This window comes from Cladophialophora psammophila (assembly GCF_000585535.1).
Source record: "Cladophialophora psammophila CBS 110553 chromosome Unknown aczJe-supercont1.7, whole genome shotgun sequence".
Taxonomy (NCBI): Eukaryota; Fungi; Ascomycota; class Eurotiomycetes; order Chaetothyriales; family Herpotrichiellaceae; genus Cladophialophora; species Cladophialophora psammophila.
In genome coordinates, this window is record NW_006912928.1 from 891,707 (window position 1) to 908,574 (window position 16,868).

The 16,868-nt window shown below is 52.2% G+C and overlaps 7 protein-coding genes across 7 annotated transcripts; 5 read left to right on the plus strand and 2 right to left on the minus strand.

Moving 5' to 3' along the window:
- Window positions 1–662: 662 nt before the first annotated feature.
- On the plus strand, window positions 663–1,869 carry A1O5_05342 (uncharacterized protein; the record flags this gene model as incomplete). The annotated part of the gene is made up of 2 exons (XM_007745943.1): window positions 663–705; window positions 755–1,869. 2 exons carry the CDS (start codon window positions 663–665, stop codon window positions 1,867–1,869), a joined length of 1,158 nt encoding a protein of 385 aa, XP_007744133.1.
- Window positions 1,870–2,239: 370 nt separating this feature from the next.
- On the plus strand, window positions 2,240–3,096 carry A1O5_05343 (60S ribosomal protein L9-B; the record flags this gene model as incomplete). The annotated part of the gene is made up of 3 exons (XM_007745944.1): window positions 2,240–2,333; window positions 2,446–2,710; window positions 2,868–3,096. 3 exons carry the CDS (start codon window positions 2,240–2,242, stop codon window positions 3,094–3,096), a joined length of 588 nt encoding a protein of 195 aa, XP_007744134.1.
- A 3,315-nt stretch (window positions 3,097–6,411) lies between these two features.
- A1O5_05344 (GTP-binding protein RHO3) lies at window positions 6,412–7,245 on the plus strand (the record flags this gene model as incomplete). The annotated part of the gene is made up of 4 exons (XM_007745945.1): window positions 6,412–6,522; window positions 6,613–6,774; window positions 6,848–7,070; window positions 7,130–7,245. 4 exons carry the CDS (start codon window positions 6,412–6,414, stop codon window positions 7,243–7,245), a joined length of 612 nt encoding a protein of 203 aa, XP_007744135.1.
- Window positions 7,246–7,718: 473 nt separating this feature from the next.
- A1O5_05345 (uncharacterized protein) lies at window positions 7,719–8,519 on the minus strand (the record flags this gene model as incomplete). Its single annotated transcript, XM_007745946.1, has 1 exon — window positions 7,719–8,519. The coding sequence occupies one exon, from the start codon at window positions 8,517–8,519 to the stop codon at window positions 7,719–7,721; it is 801 nt and encodes a 266-aa protein (XP_007744136.1).
- An 851-nt stretch (window positions 8,520–9,370) lies between these two features.
- A1O5_05346 (uncharacterized protein) lies at window positions 9,371–10,532 on the plus strand (the record flags this gene model as incomplete). Its single annotated transcript, XM_007745947.1, has 3 exons — window positions 9,371–9,581; window positions 9,699–9,998; window positions 10,048–10,532. The coding sequence occupies 3 exons, from the start codon at window positions 9,371–9,373 to the stop codon at window positions 10,530–10,532; spliced, it is 996 nt and encodes a 331-aa protein (XP_007744137.1).
- A 510-nt stretch (window positions 10,533–11,042) lies between these two features.
- A1O5_05347 (uncharacterized protein) lies at window positions 11,043–14,081 on the plus strand (the record flags this gene model as incomplete). Its single annotated transcript, XM_007745948.1, has 1 exon — window positions 11,043–14,081. The coding sequence occupies one exon, from the start codon at window positions 11,043–11,045 to the stop codon at window positions 14,079–14,081; it is 3,039 nt and encodes a 1,012-aa protein (XP_007744138.1).
- A 523-nt stretch (window positions 14,082–14,604) lies between these two features.
- Window positions 14,605–15,966, minus strand: A1O5_05348 (uncharacterized protein; the record flags this gene model as incomplete). The annotated part of the gene is made up of 2 exons (XM_007745949.1): window positions 14,605–15,273; window positions 15,334–15,966. 2 exons carry the CDS (start codon window positions 15,964–15,966, stop codon window positions 14,605–14,607), a joined length of 1,302 nt encoding a protein of 433 aa, XP_007744139.1.
- Between the last annotated feature and the right edge of the window lie 902 nt (window positions 15,967–16,868).

Below are 16,868 nucleotides of genomic sequence, written 5' to 3' on the forward strand. Positions count from 1 at the left end.
AACATTCAAGTTTCCCTTCATCCCACGCAGCACGCGATCAAAAACTGGTTAGAAGATACTCACCACCTTATCGTCTGCAAGGGTTTTCAAGTGGGAATCTGCGCTCTCAAGGCCGCCCGGCATTTCAGGATCGCTTTCCGCGCCAGTTTCCCATTCTTCTCACTTCCCCAGCCTTAAGGCGCTCTCTCTTCTCTTCTTAGCAAGGTTTTCCTAGGCCAGACGTCCTCGCCTTACCGTATCACTTAATGATATCAATTTACCGACCTTTATGTTGTCGCTGCCAGCGAGAAATGGGACGTTGAGAAGTTCGAGGGCCCATATTTCGTTCGAGGCACCAACAAAATGTCTGAGGCGTGCTTGTCTAGTAGGTAGATTCAGAACGTATACCCTGGACTCCGGATTCTGGGTAACATAGCTTGCATTGCAAAGGGATTGCTAGCGAAGAGGCTATCGACCCCATAAAGAGCCAACGCCAAGAGATGTAATGACGCGACAGTTCTGATACCTGACACGTAATATGACTCGAACCACGTGATTGCTCCCCACCATCCCCGGCAAGGCGAGAGATGAACCTGTGAATTTTTCTAAGAGTTAACTCCCTCAGATTCATCCAACCCGATTAGATCCATTGAAGCCTACGCACGATATTCCTAGCAGGCGACATGGCGACATCCCCTGTCGCCGTTGTCTGTATCGGCATGGCCGGTATGACTACGAAAGGAATTCTAGAAAGCAAGCACTAACTGGTCCACAGGATCCGGCAAAACTACGTTCATGCAGCGCATCAACAACTACCTGCACGTAAACAAGAAGAAGCCATATGTCCTCAACCTCGATCCTGCTGTCATCAACGTTCCATTTCAACCCAACATCGACATCCGCGACAGCATCAACTACAAAGAAGTGATGAAGCAGTACAATCTTGGTCCGAACGGCGGCATCCTTACGTCTCTTAATTTATTCGCAACCAAGATCGATCAAATCATCACATTACTTGAAAAGCGAGCAAATCCACCTTCAGATAGTAAAGTGCCGCCGCCGAATCATTTTCTGGTCGATACGCCAGGACAGATCGAGGTCTTCGTCTGGTCGGCTTCAGGCAGCATTCTCCTCGAGTCGCTTGCGTCCTCCTTCCCTACCGTCATTGCCTACATCATCGATACGCCGCGTACATCTTCTACATCGACGTTCATGTCTAATATGCTTTACGCGTGCTCAATTTTGTACAAGACAAAGCTTCCGATGATTCTTGTTTTCAACAAGACGGATGTTCAGGATGCAGAATTCGCAAGAGAATGGATGACGGATTTCGATAAATTCCAAGAAGCCCTCAATGAGGAGCAGAACAAAGGTGTTTTTGGAGGTGAAGGCTTCGGTGGCGGGAGCGGCTACATGGCCAGCCTTCTCAATAGCATGAGTCTCATGTTGGAAGAGTTCTATTCTCATCTAAACATGGTGGCAGTTTCGAGCATGACCGGTGAGGGTGTCGACGATTTCTTCGAAGCTGTAGAAGAGAAGCGGAAGGAGTTTGAAAGGGATTATCGGCCGGAGCTGGAGAAGCGAAGGAAGGAGCGCGAACAAGAGACTGCGGCCAAACGAGAACATGACTTGACGAAAGTGATGAAAGACATGAAAATGAACTCCAACTCAAAAGCGTCCGACGACGCGGCCGCAAAAGGAGAGTCTGATGACGATGACGAAGAAGACGAGCTCGTTGATCCGGACGATTTCCCTGACGCGGAACGAGGAGACGATGAAGAAGGCTTGAAACAGAGATACAGGAATGCCCTGCGCGAACAAGGCATCCAAGTTGACGACAATGATCCCACAGTCGCCCGAATGCTGGCAGAAACACGGCGAGCGGGATGAGTGCTGGAAGAAAAGTGGAAGGAATGCCGTCGAGATTTTTTTACATTAGCATAAGATACCCAGGCCTGGAGTTAGGAGATTCATTTTCGTTCAGATTCTTTGAAACCATGTCTGCACTTCCCATCTTGAAGAACTAGCAGAGGCCCTGCGTAAAATTATCTCGTAAATCGATGATGCAAGAAAACACCTAATTTGAGCGAGCCTCATATCGGTCCCCAAGGCTGAGGTCCCCCCAAAATGCCAAGCCGCGCACAAAACCTTCGGGCTTGGCACTTTAGAATTGGGGGAATTTCTGAAAGTGCGGTTCTCCCATCGCGAACCGACCTGCGCAAATCCCTCCCACAGTCAATCGCCCACACCGCTGTCCAAGATGAAGTACATCTTCTCGCAAGAGCAGCTGGTCATCCCAGAGGGTGTCAAAATCCACATCCGCTCGCGAATCGTCACCGTCGAGGGTCCCCGAGGTACGAGAGATTTCAACTTTGAAGTTTGCAGCTGCCGGAGAGAACTATGGGGGAATTGCATGCACGGAGGATGCTGAACGAGAAAGAGAGACTAACGGGATTTCTTGCACAGGCAAACTCACGAAAGATCTCTCCCACATCGCCGTCACCTTCACAATTGGGAAAAATAAGGCAGGGCAACAGCTCGTTCAGATCGAAATCCACCATGGCCAGAGAAAGAACGTCGCAGCTCTCCGAACCGTCAAGTCAATTATTGAGAACTTGGTGACTGGTGTGACCAAGGGATACAAGTACAAGATGCGATACGTCTATGCTCACTTTCCCATCAACGTCAACATCGAGAAGAACCCGGAGGGATTGCATCACTTGGAAATCAGGTAAGAGCAGGCAATTCCCCGTCAAATCTTCTCCAGGCACGCAGACACCGGCTCGGTTATCGCCGTGGAAGGAACATACAGAAAAGGAAAAACAGCTCAATGGTTCCCCAGGCAAAGGAGAAAACAACAGTACTAATACTCATTTGCTATGCGGTAGAAACTTCTTGGGCGAGAAGATCGTTCGACACGTCACAATGCACGACGGAGTCTCAGTGGAAGCCTCGAAGGGCGTCAAGGACCAGATCGAAATCACCGGCAACAGCCTCGAGAACGTATCACAATCCGCCGCCGATATTCAACAAGCCTGCAGAGTGAGGAACAAGGATATCCGGAAGTTCTTGGACGGCCTGTACGTCAGCGAACGGGGCAACATTGTCGAGGAGTAGAAGGTGGATTGTGTCACGCACTGCACTGCATAATGGCATGCCTGTGACCGTGGGTGGCGGCGTTGATGTGGTGGTCGTAGGGGTGCGGGAAAACAGGGCCATGATGCGCGCAAAGAAGATTCCTTCCGACAACGCAAAAATGCATGATGGAAGAAAGGCGGAGGTGGAAGCGGAGGCTCCATGATCTTACACAAATGCCCTCCTGCTCACATGTTCTCGGAGAAGAAGACATCCTCGGACAGCGAGCAAGAAAAGACGAAGCCCCTGGTTCTCTCTTTCCCCTCTCGAGACCGCGAGGACCCCGGCGAAATGGTCTAGATGAAGAAATCAAAACAAAGTTCCAGAGTTCTGTGATTGAGCAATCAAACAAAGGTGCCCCTTTGCTGTTGCTTCTTCCGCACCTGTGCCCAAATACACTGCGGCGTTTGTGCGAAGCTTGACTGATATCGACTGTTACCATAGTACAAGGTCAATGGTCTCCAGCGTTTGTCGCCCTGCATTCTGGATTCCTTCAATATCCTCGCATACCATTTGTGCTCGGGGGTTCACACTACGGTATGGCTAATGATTCCAAATCGAAGATGGCGACCTTGTCTCTCTCTGTCAGCGTGAACCGAAAGTGGAAGCTGTCTTGTCACACCCGTATCCCTTGAACACCAAATACACACAACAAGATTGTCCTTCAACATCAGCCTTAAATAGATTCAGAATCAGCGCTACAGTCTAAAGTAGTTACGATAGCGCTACATAGGGTTAGAAGGGTCAGAAGGGTTAGGTCGATAACAATTGGGCGCCCTGAAAACATTCAAAAAGGGCGAATGAGCTGGACCTGTCCACTTTCGGCCGTCTGAAAGACATGCCTTTTCAGTCTTTTCGAGCGAAGTATCTAGAGGTGACCCATAGACGTTAGGAAGCAATGATCCTTCAAGACAACACTACGGTCATCGAGGTTTGACGCTCTAGCCCCGGTACGTCTAGCAGACAACGATTCTGAAAGCTCAGCTAGTTCCTTGAGATCTCCAAACCGACATTACCATCCAGCGACGGTCTGATCCTGACCGCCTCGACCGATAATGTAAGGGACATGGTTCTCTGTCGCTTCCGTCAACTTGAAGAGGCAGCAAAGAGAGTTGAGGGAAGATTTGCTTGGACCAGAGAGGACAGAGCAGCCAGTCTAAATCGTCGTGAAAAGATTTCCCGTAACCTTCAAGCTGAAAACTCCTAGGCCGACTGTCCTGGGACCAATTCTTGCCAAATGTCCTGCAAGACGAAAGCGAGCGTGGAGTGAAAGCCTGCCACAATCTCAACTTGGATTAAATGAAAGCCGTCACTTTTCGAGCTGTGCGGTTTCCAATCAAGGCATGCTCACCAACTATCTCGGAAGGACGAGGGATCCGATCAGGCATCGTCGCTGTTCTTGCCTCCCACGCCTCGACTTTGCGGGTCACCCATTTGAATCGGGTACAGGATTGGGTGAAATCTCATTTCTTCTGCTCTCCACCTATGTGAAAGGATATCATATGGCGGAACTGAACCGTCTTGAAAAACGTCGAATTAAAATCTCGCTGTGTTGATGAGCCGCACTATGAAGGATCCTACATAAGGCAGCTTTCCATTCGACTGTGGTGGTTGCCGTGCTGCCAGCTCTTGTTCACATTAGGGCGATTTGCGCCAGCTTGCCTTATGATACGTTGAAGCGTGGACGGCGAGTTGTTCTGATCAGGCTGGCAAAGGGATGTGGGACTAGTCAGTGATTTGGGTCTGCACAAAAGATTGTCTCAGTCCTTGATCCGAACTCCGTCACCGCACCGATACAGCAGACTGTGTGATCTGGGTGAGAGTTTGGTTGGTTTGATTCTTTTGTCATTGAATTCCAATTTGCCCCACCAAACTAACAAAGCCTGGGCCGATGGCGAGAAGATATCTTAAATCAACATCTTGTAACCTCCCGCGAATCTGCTTCCGTGTCAGCCTCTGTTTCTTCCACAGTAACCGGAGCAGCGGTCTCTCTCGTCAATTATGTTATGTCATATGCCTCGCAGTGGAACACAAAATTGGGTGTAGAAAGCCTGCGCGCCTAGCAGCGCTAGAGATCTTGACTGCGCCGCCCCATTCGTGGTCTGTGGCTGGCCTGCCTGACAATATCCATAAACAATCCTTGACATACCAGGCATGAGGTATTCGGGCTAGAGGATTTGGCAGAGCCTACTGGCCTCAGCCTCGCTCTTCGTTGCAGGATTCAGTGATTTTCAGGCACCGTACTCCATACTCCGTGTTACTTACTAGTAGTCTGGTGAGCCGGGATTGTGCCAGCAGTCAGCGGCGCCATCGGTCGATCGGTTTTTATTTTTGGCGCTGCGGGGCGAGTCTCGGTTGGCAGATGGGCATGAGAAGGAGAATGGCCGCTTGCTACCAAGTACAACCATGATCGTCTGTGCTTGTCGATGAGAGTGCGGCGTGAGGCGTCACTGAAGGAGGGGATCAGGGCAGAGTCGACAGCCATTCAAACCACCAGGGCATGTGAAGGATTGGGTGGCCGTGAACGGACAAAAGCATCGATGCCGATAACCGCGGGGAAGCCGCTGGCGTGCATTCAGAATAGCATGCCAGTTGGATGAAATGAGGTGTGGTGTGGTCCAATTCAAGTTTGCCCAGTTTGCCCTTGGGGGGAAAATAATCACTCCACTTTTGCTAGGCGACCCCACTGACTAGCTGTTACTTAGCCTCACTAGCCCAGTAGTCCAAGCACCCGCAGGAGCCCAGAGGAGCCTAACCAGTAGCAGCAGCCAAAATGAATTGGTTCCGCCTGGCACCTTTGGCACCTGGCATCTGCGCATGCCGCACGCTCCAGGCTTGAAATGCATCGCCACGGGCATGTGCTCCGGTGGCGTCCGCCAACAACTGTTCAACAGGCATCGCCCATTCTCACCCGCACAACCCGCAGCTGCAGACCGCAGTGCGCATAGTGCGTCAACGGCTCTGGACCCTTCTTCCTCTTTGTTGGATCTGATTGACATCTCGACTATCTCTGCTCCATCTTCTCCTTCGCCGATCTCCTCAACAACTCCTTCCTCCCACTTATAACCTATTGCTAGTATCCATAGTATCCTATCCGTCCTCCGCCGCCCTCCTCGCGTTCGTCGATCTATCTCCCACCCAGACTCCCCTCTTCGCCTCCAAAACATCCCATATACTCTCCGCACTCGGTTTTTTTTTTTTTGGGCCAGGGCCACAGCGAATCCCGGATCGTGCGTAGGGCTCTCCAACACCTGTACCTCTCGAACCCCGCGATACATCACCGTTTAACGAGCGCAAATGCCTTTGTGCGGCGGGAAGAAAGTGGTGCAGCGCAAACTCGTCCTGCTGGGCGATGGCGCCTGTGGAAAGACTAGTCTTCTGAACGTATTCACTCGTGGATTCTTCCCGGTTCGTCCCCTACTCTTGACTCTGCATCCTATGGCCCTTGGAGAAAGCCTTGTCTGTGTTGCCGTAGATGCTGACATTCTTGGTTCCCAGACTGTCTACGAACCCACTGTCTTCGAGAACTATGTCCATGATATCTTCGTCGACGGCATTCATATGGAATTGTCATTATGGGACACTGCTGGACAAGAAGAGTTCGATCGATTGCGATCACTTTCATACGACGACACGCAGGCCATCATGTTGTGCTTTAGCGTATGCCACCGTTTGCCAAAACCGCTGCCTCTTCCCGACCTACAAGGCTGACATGTGAAACTTTGCTCTCCAGGTTGATAACCGCGGTTCTCTCGAAAACGTTTTCACAAAATGGATTGCCGAGATAAATGAACATTGTCCCGGCGTCAAGATTGTCCTGTGCGCTCTCAAATGCGACTTACGGGAAGAACACGAAAAAGATGACGACGACGAAAATGGTGTCCCCCCAAGACCCATGATCCAATATAACGAGGGATTAGAAGTTGCGCGACGCATCGGGGCGCTGCGATATCTTGGTAACGCTGGAAACCGCCCCTTCCTAATGGTAGATTTCTAATAGACTTCTTTTTGGCAGAATGCTCGGCGATGCGAAACCGAGGCGTGAACGAAGCCTTCACGGAAGCCGCACGAGTGGCGCTGCAAGTGAAGCCGGCCCGATCGAAAGACGACTCAAAATGTACATTGATGTGAGGAGGTATAGGATCAACAGCACTGCCAACCTTTCCATCTTGAAGTCTCGCTCAGACTTTCCTCCCGCAACCTCGAGTTGCCCATGTCGGCTGGGCCCTTCCTCGTCCCGGCTTCTCTCGGACATATATCTTATGTACATACCTCTCCCTTGGCCCGGTTCACGCCTTTCGTCGCATTGTTTTAGAGCAAGAGAAACATTTGTCGGTTCTTAGCGTTGCAGTTATTTTTGGTTGAACCTTTTGGAAAGCCCGGAGGCATTATGATCTGGCGTTTTTATGTTGGTCGGGTCCTAGAGTTTTGGACGTTGCGATGAGATGATGGCGAGATGCTTTGGTCGGTAGCGGAACCCGTCGAGGAAGAGATCCGGTCCCGACTCCTTTTCTCAGTCCACACAGGATTTTTGGTCCAGCGATGAGGCATCCTGCCACAACTCGAAATCTGATCCTCGGCACGAAAAAGTCTTCATAGATCCTTCAATCCCTTATCCCGTTCACCAGGTGGTGGCCATTACTTCTGCCTCTTTCCGCTACGGCTGTGTTCCCAGTAGCACTAGTTGGTGGAGCATCTTCATTGACCAAGACCCAGTCTTTGACTCCTCCCTTCCAGTCCGCTATCCTCCCTTCACGCACAGGAACAATGACCACCCTCACATCATCTCCTTCAATATAACAGCTACTGTTCTCCGAATCGGCATTTGCTGGCCGCCCACTGAAAAACCCCGCCTCTTGCGTTACCTGACCTCCGAAAGTGTTATTCGCCAGGTGAGCCTCCTTGCACCACTTTTCCTCTTCGCTTCCTTGTTCGAGAAATCTCGCCTCTCCAGCTATTGTGGTTGATATTGAGCTTAGGGCCGAAGTGTTCAGATTCAAAAGGAGGGCGGCAAGAGATGAGCGAGCCGCGGCGGCGGGCGGAGACCCGGCTCGTTGCTCACCACTCACTGACGTGGCCGTGGGCGGTCGATGAGACACCCAGTCGTGTACAAGGAGTGATACTTTTGGATTGTGCATCAGATTCTGGGTCTTCATGGACTTGGCGTTTGTGGTCATGATGATGACGGGCCCGTGGTGGTCGTATGAAGGCAGGAAAGTGTAGTTCATCAAGGACACGTGTGGTGTTGGTGGGCTGCTCTGGCTTGCACTGATTGTGGCAAGATGAAGGAAACGGGCATTCTTGAGGCATTGCGATACTTCCGGGGGCAGGGTCGTGGAGATCACTGGGTGGGTGGTGGTGTTGGAGGCTTCGTAGTTGAGGGGCGGATTGTGGGTGTCAGCCATGTCTCCTCTCCTTCAGAAGCAGGATTGAACAGCGTCGATTTCGAGTATTTGAGATTTGAAAGCAGGTGTACTCCGTAGATTGGCCGTAAAGACCTATGTAGCTGATCGACTTCGCAGGTGGAGGGATGGTCGCGGCGACGAGGTGGGCTGATCGCAGGTCGCCAAAAAGTCAAATTGTCATACTTGTACATGCCTTTTTGCTGGAGGCGAGTGGTACGGGTTCCCCGCAGTGCCCAACTACTCAATACAAGTACGAGCGCCGAGCGGAAGCTTCCCGCTAGGGCTAGGACGATGCCTAGGGGCCGCCAATGCCTGGCTGGCAGCCACCGGCCCAAACATGCTCCCCCAGGCTGGCACTGTGAAGCTCCCCCCGTGGTGACGTCGATGGTTGTCCTTGCCTGCCCTGCTCATTGCCTGCTTCTGCATCTGGCGGCATCGTAACCAGCTTCCTGCTTTCCAATCACCACGCATTCCGCCAACTTTCACCGCTATCACCACTGCCAACCCCAAGTCATCATCACCACCACCACCACCACCACCCACTAGAAGCTGCAGACCATTTCCCCGCGTTCTGCTCAGAGCCACCCGAACCCCAGTCTTTCACGCCTAAACAGTCTGCAACCTCCTCCTCGCTGTCTTGACCATTGGGGCTTTCTCCGGCACAACAACCTCGTAGCTCCTCTGCTCGCGTGTTACCTCGAGTCCTCTTCTTTGTTGGACCTCTCCAAAATTCCTCAAACCACTGGCATCGATTTTGACGACACTCTTTCCACAGGCATCATTCTGACCCTGCCGCTGCTGCAACCTCATCCCTTATATTTCGAGCTCGAGGACCCCGACTTTTGGCAAAAATGCTCGCCCGTCGACTTCTACCCCTCTCCTCCTCTGCCCAAACTCCTTCGTTCTTTCGCGCCTTCACCACCACTTCTCTATTACGAGACCCTCCTCGCAGCCCTGCCTTGAGCGACCTTACCCCCGACGGAGCAGATGCTTTCAACTCCAGGCAGAAGGAATTCCGAGATGGACTCGAGGCTGCTCGGAAGAGAAAAGAACAAGCTGACAGTCAGTTCCTTGATGCTTCTGCATCTTCTTCTGATAGATTCCCAAGTCTTACTGCTGCTGCATCCCGCGTGTCTGAAACCCTGGGCTTGGGCTCACTCTCTACCGCACCCTCTACAGAAGAAGCAAGACAAGCCGAAACCGACACCACCACCAAGCGAACCGGTACTCTCTCTAGCCTCATCTACGGCACCCCCGAAGGCCAAAACCTTGATAAAGAGATGGAAAGGTCGTTCTCCCAGGTGTTGGCCAGGGGCAAATACGTCCATTCGATCGTCTTTCATGATGTGAAACCGGACAAGGTCGACGACTATGTAGAATTGGTGGGCAATTGGTATCCGAGGATGGCAAATGACCCGGAGAATAAGGTGCATTTGGTAGGAAGTTGGAGAACAGAAGTGGGGGATTGTGAAACTTTTGGTAGACTGCCTCCGTCGTCAAAGTGATCACACTGACAAAATTCTTGCAGTTCATATCTGGGAATACCAGCGCTACACGGGATACCACGCCTCATTGCACAGCATCGCACACCACCCTGAATTTCCAGCCTTCGAGAAAAAATTGCAGACTCTTATCACATCCAAGAAAATTTCACTGATGCAGGAATTCTCATTTTGGCCAACTACCCCCCCTCGAAAACTTGGCGGCTTGTTCGAACTACGATCCTATACCTTGCACCCCGGAAACCTGTTGGAATGGGAGACCCATTGGCGGAAAGGACTCAAAGCACGCCGAGAAGTCATGGAGGGCGTGGGTGCTTGGTTCGTACAGATTGGAGATCTGAATACCGTGCACCATCTATGGCAATTTGCGGATCTGGAGGAGCGTAAATTGAGACGAGAAATGTCGTGGGGTATCGAAGGATGGGGGGATACTGTGCACAAAACTGTGCCATTGATCCAGACCATGAAAAGCAAGATCCTTATTCCCATGCCGTGGAGTCCTGTGGGTTGAACCATTCGAGAGGAGAGTGTGTGGGATTGAATCTATGAGGAAGACGCGATCGAGGAGGGTCAAGCATCGACATTGTGTGGGAGGGGGTGTAATTTCAGTCACGGTCAAGCAAAAGCATCAAGCTACCGCTCGTCTCAGCGACTGGCAGATCCCTAGGTCTGCCAGATAGACAGCCAGTTCAAGTCGAGGCTAACTGATGGATCAAATCCAAGGCCTCTTATGATAGCAACCCACCATGGAAACGGTCGAGGCAAGGCGGTGTACCGAGTATGGAGTTCTCAATAATGTCGATGGTCCTTAATAGTAGCTCCACGGTGCTTTACCTGAATGGGATATTGCGCCAGTTAATCAAAGTCCGCTTTAAGAGACGCATGATTGGAAGAAAAGGTTGGACTTCGAGTCTGTTGCCAAGAAAATTTATACGGGGTACCTTGTATATTGCAACTTTTTCCCTGCGAATCTCGTTCTCGACCCATGTGACAGCCCACTAGACTGTACATCAAAGGAGCAATGCTTACTAGGGCAAGGGCTTCAGGCTTGTGTCATGGCTGTCGGCAGGACCTTCAAATCCTGTTCGAAAATGGGTTCTGTGGCCCGCCTGTCACTCTGAAGAATCGAGCAACACCGCTACCCCTGCGATGGCGAAGGACCCTCGCACCGCGCCAACATCTCAGATCCTTCTCCAGGAAATCTACACTTTTCCAACGGCATTCTCCCCAGGAGTCCGAGCAGACACCCACTCTATTAGAAAATGAACAGACATCTGCAGTTGACGTCAACCCGGAACAACTGGAGGTATTGCAAGAGTTGGAAAAGGCCTTGGGACGGCCTATAAATGAAGCAATTGACGAAGATCGAGCTGGGCGTATGGTCGCAAAAGATATTTTTCCAGACGAGCGAATAGACCTGGACAATAGGGTCGATGGTACAAGTGATCCGCTTGCACGCTTGCGAGCGTCTGGGGCGTCTCCCGAAGAGATCGTACGCGAAGCGAGGCAGATATACGGAGACGGGCTCCCTTCAATTGCTCTCAGGAAAGAGGAACTGAAGATGTACAAGCGACTCTACGGGGATCCTATTTCAGCCTCTTATGAAGAGTTCCTCGATGAGGAAGAGGCAAGTACTGTCGTGGAGATTCACCACCAGCTCTTGGACCGAGAAGGCGAGCCAATCGAGTACGAACCAGAGCCGTCCGTCTTTGCCGGATCAGAATCCGTCAAAGGAGAGGAATCTGCCGGGATTGCCCCCCCAAAGCCTGCTCAAGGAGGGATTGACCTCGGAATAGCCGCCCAGAAGGATCCAACTCTTTCGTTGTCCCTTGAGGAAAGAGCCGCGGAAATAGCTCGCTTGCTCAACGGCAAGATTGTCGAAGACGCTGGGCGGGAGCTGGCGGAGGAGGAGCAGGAAGATGAGAATGATGACCGAGATCCGAGCATGCGATACCACCCATTCACCCAGCTTGGAAAGTTCGCTACTGCGCCTAGCAGCGTCCTCCTCCCCCAAGAACAATTTGTGCAGCCGGTTCAGAAAATCATGAGCAGCTTCTCCAACAAGCATCTCAAAGAGATGTGCGAAAAGACTTTTGGAGGACCCGGCCTTCCTGACTCGCCCTTGACCCCAAGATCAGGACGATCGAGGCCTCAACTCCCTATCCCGCTTGATGCTTCTCAACACTTGATGGGTGAGATGGAGGCGAACGCATTCATCACGACTATCATGCCCCCCACGTACGCTGCCATCATGTCCGTCATCGTTGAGACACGCAAACGACTAGGCACAACATGGCTGAACAATCTGTTGGCGAAGGACGGCGGACCGCGTGTCCTTGATGCCGGTGCAGGCGGTGCAGGGATCCTCGCTTGGCGAGAGATCGTCAACGCGCACTGGAACTCGTTGCACTCGTCTGATCGTGACCCCTTGCCTCCTCCCCCGCCAACGAAATCTGTTGTCCTGACAGGCTCAGACACACTGAGACATCGGGCGGCTGCGCTTCTCGAGAATACAACTTTCATCCCACGCCTACCCGATTACGTACATACCCGCGACTCGCCAACCCTAGAAGACGACCGCCCTGCACAACAGCGAAAACAATTCGACGTGATTATCGCACCACACACGCTATTCGGATTGCAAGAAGATTGGATGCGAAAGCAACTCGTGCAGAATCTTTGGTCAATGCTCAGCCCCGAAGGCGGCGTTTTGATTTTGATTGAAAAGGGTATACCGCGCGGCTTTGAAGCAATAGCTGGCGCGAGGGAAATGCTTCTTGAGAAATACATTGCTGTCCCGGAGGGGCGAACGACAGGGTACAGCAAGATGCATGCTGACGCAGAAGACGTCCACACGCGAGAAACTGGTATGATTGTTGCACCATGTACGAATCATGAAAAATGTCCGATGTATCACATCCCTGGTGTCTCAAAGGGTCGGAAGGATTTTTGCAGTTTCCAGCAACGGTACATACGCCCCAGCTACCTCCAACGTGTTCTCGGGGCTAAGGATCGCAACCACGACGACGTAGATTTCTCCTACATCTCGGTAATGAAAGGAGAAGATCTACGTCAGCGACAAGTCCAATCCTGGCGAGGGCTGGAGGATGCCTTTTCTGCCCCTCTCCATCCGGACCCACAGCTTGCGGCGAAAGATTATCAAACCTGGACTCGTCTCTCTCAAAATGGGTTTGAGGGGGTCCATCCTGCGACTAATCTCTCTGATGCTCCCTCCTCATTCACCAACACAGACAAATCTCCTTCGACGCTGCCCTCCCCACACAACCTCCCGCGCATGGTTTTGTCGCCAATGAAACGTCGAGGCCATGTAATACTCGACGTTTGTACACCATCGGGGAAGATTGAGCGCTGGACCGTCCCGAAATCATTCTCAAAGCAAGCATACCGTGACGCGCGAAAGAGCCAATGGGGCGATCTGTGGGCTTTGGGCGCTAAAACACGCATACCCCGGTCATTGAGACTTGGTGGTGAAGATACGAAAGAGGCGAAGAAGGCGAGAGGGCGTAAGGAGCGGTTGAAGCAGCAGGCGGAGGAGTTGATGGAAAAGATGCACGAAGAGCAACTAGAGGAGATGGAAGAACAGAAGGAGATGGAGAGGGCCTTCAGAGAGGGGAAGCTTCCAGATGAGGACGACTATGAGTTGGAAGGTCACGAGGCGGTAAGAAGGACGTCTCGACCTGGCCGAATCAAGCGTGAGAAGTCATCCAGCGGTGTCGAGAGTTTCACGTTTGAGGATTTCGACAAGGACGAGATGAACCCGCCTCTTTTCCCACCAAAGACACGCACTCCGACTCCTATTTCGACCCATGTGCCCCAACGCCCTTTGCCAAAGCAATCAAAATCTCCTGCGTCAGCAGACGGAGATGACCAAGGAGACCTTACAGATGAAGAATTCCAGACCCTGCGAGAATGGAATGAAGAACTTATGGCAGGAAAGGCTGCAATCACGACAAAAGGCGAGAGATCGGTCAGACGATATTCCAAGTTCGCGCCAAAGGGCATGAAGACGGTGGTGAGGAAGAGTGGCAAGGTCAGATAAAGACCCAAGCAAAGAAGTCAATATACCCATCTGTAAACCACTTGTATGTATTCTAAATAAAGACAACAGGTCTCCCCTTCATTGTCTCATTCCCGAAATTCAATGTATACTCCCTGCTCACATCGCTATAGCCGTTGACTTATTTGCCTTTCAGCCTCTCTACGCGCTTGCTGGAGAAGGAGAACGAGGAGGACGGCCATCTCGTGCGAGGAGGAGGCTGTTTGTGGGATTTCGGATCCCTTCAAGGCCTACTTGTTGTCTCAGGGTTGTTCGGATTAGAATAACCATTACCTTCTACAGTACATGTATATCTACATGTATCGTACTACCGGTGCCTGGGTCACTCTTGTTTCTATGTTTCGCCATCTCCCCCAAAATCAAATAGCTAACGCCGGACTGCCAGACAAACGGCCTGGCCCAGTCCGCTAGAGAGAGAGAGAGACACACACACACACAGAGAGAGAATTTGAGCCAAACATACATTACCACAAGACAGAGAGAAACACAGAACACATGCAAAATGTCAAGCCAGAGCAAGCGCGCGCAATATTCGACTCTGCCTCACGGCCCACCAGCCGTGGAACCCCCCATCCGCCGAAACGGGCGTATCCACGACGAAGCAATCGCTCCAACTCGCCCCTCCATCGGCAGTGGCTGTCCCATCGCCGAGCGTGTTGGCCAGCGATCCCAAGGAATCCATGTAGAACATTCTGACCGGCTGGGTCTCGTCGAGGACGTGCACGACGATCGTCACCGCCGCGAACATGAGGAGTGCGATGAATGCCAGGACGGTCATGCCGATGGCGCGACCGGGCATTTTGTGGCTTTTGGCCTTTACTCCGATGCTGTCGTAGCCAAAGTTCTGCGCGCGACCTTTCGACTTGCTTAGGGTCAAGGCCTGCAAGAGCTCGGACGGATGCTTGAGGACTTCCCAGATCCAGCGCGAGGAGAATAACAGGACAATGAGTCCGTAGAGCAGGCCGACTCCGCCGACAATGATTTCCGCGAGGACCATGTAGGTCATCATGTTCGGGTCGATGTCTTTGTCTCCTGCCGCGTCGCTGGACAGCAGACATGACTTCGGATACGGCATTAGCTCTGCGCCCATTGAGCCCGGGACAGTGTTGTTTGCCCATAGGTACTTCGAGTCGCAGCCGACGAGGTTAGGTAGAGGTTGTGCAAACATGGCGCACTACTTCATATTGTGACCGGTCTTGTAGCCCAGCATGCACGGACAGTGTCCACCGCGGACCGCAAATTCCTGGTAGGACGTGTCCTTGTTGTGTATGAAGGAAAGGAGCCCAAGGATAAGACTCGCATAGATAGCGCACAGGTCCACGAAGATGAGCAGGTACAGGATCCGGGGCATGGCGCGGCTACCCAGGTATGTTTGCACCGATGTGAACATGATGACAATGCTGATGATACCCGGGTACATGTGTCCCCTTTCCCCCATTGTGATTTGTGTCAGTACCGCGAGCAACGCGCCCGCGCGGATAGTCGACCACCCTATTCCTATGATGCTGGCGATCAGGGCGCAGCGGCCGAGGCCGCCGTACTTGTTGCTCTCGTCCAGCGACGATATAGTGGTGCTGCTGGCGGAGCTTAAGCCTCGCTGGTGGAGTGGTAGGTAGGATTTCGGGTCTGCGGGCGGGTAGATGGAGATTGCGTTATCGCTGTCGCTGAAGCGTCGGGCCTTTGGCTCCCAAGACTTGTATGATGCTTGGACTCCTAGAAAACCTAGGATGATAGAAAGTGTGACGCTCGCCAGGACCCAAGGCCACGGGGTTGGATGGTTGACCCATTCTGCGTGCAGGTCTGAAGTGTGGGTTGGGTCGAGGTAACCTTGCAAGACTGCTTGGGGATTGCTTGATGCGATGGACATCTTGATCGTTCTTTGAGCTTGCTGTCTTGGATCTATGCTGCTCAAGTCTTTGTGTTGGGATGGTCCACGGTTCTGAAATGTCTGATCAACAGGCAAGCATTATTACGGATCAGAAAGAGCAGACCATCTCTCCAGATATATCCCAGATCAGCTCCCATGTCCATCAGGCTGTAGGCGGCTATTGTCAATATGCACACAGTCAGAAGGCGAAGGGGCCGGAAGAAATCTAAAATCCGAGCGCGCCTTGTCGAAGCGCCAGAGAGGTAGGGGCCGCATTGAGCAATCATCGACCTTGAAGGAATGGCCTGCATGAATCGTCCCGAGCAATTCAAGTTCCGGAGGAGTCATCGCGCCGTTGTTGCTGGAAGAGGGCCACTTCGCGGCCGTACCGTCAACAGAAAAGCCATGAAATTCCCGGCGTGCAAAGTGTGAGTCCCCCGTTCTGCAGGCCACATGGCTCTTCACGGCTCAATACGAAGTCCTTCGCGGTCATTGCCAGTTTGTGCAAGTGACTCGGCGATGGCCAATGAGAGACGAGACCACAGTCCAGCCCGACCCCGTATATGCAGCCTATGCCGTCGTGAAGCTGAAGTCTCGAGAGCTTTGGCAAGGGGCGGCGAGTTGCCTAGAACATTTCATGGTATCTCCCTCGAGACAGACGCAGTCGGCTCCAACATCTCCCCGGCTGTCATGGATTCGGCCGTGTGTCCATAGAAGTGGAAGCCGTATATGTTTGCCGACTCGGATATTAAAGGATGGATGATTGTCAATTGCTGATCCGTGCACATACACCTTTAGGACTGAACCTACCTTTGCAAACATGGACCGGCATGGACATGGTTCATTCCGCCTTATTCGTGTTGATGAGTAACGAGGCATTGAACTTTCAAAAGGGGGTGAGT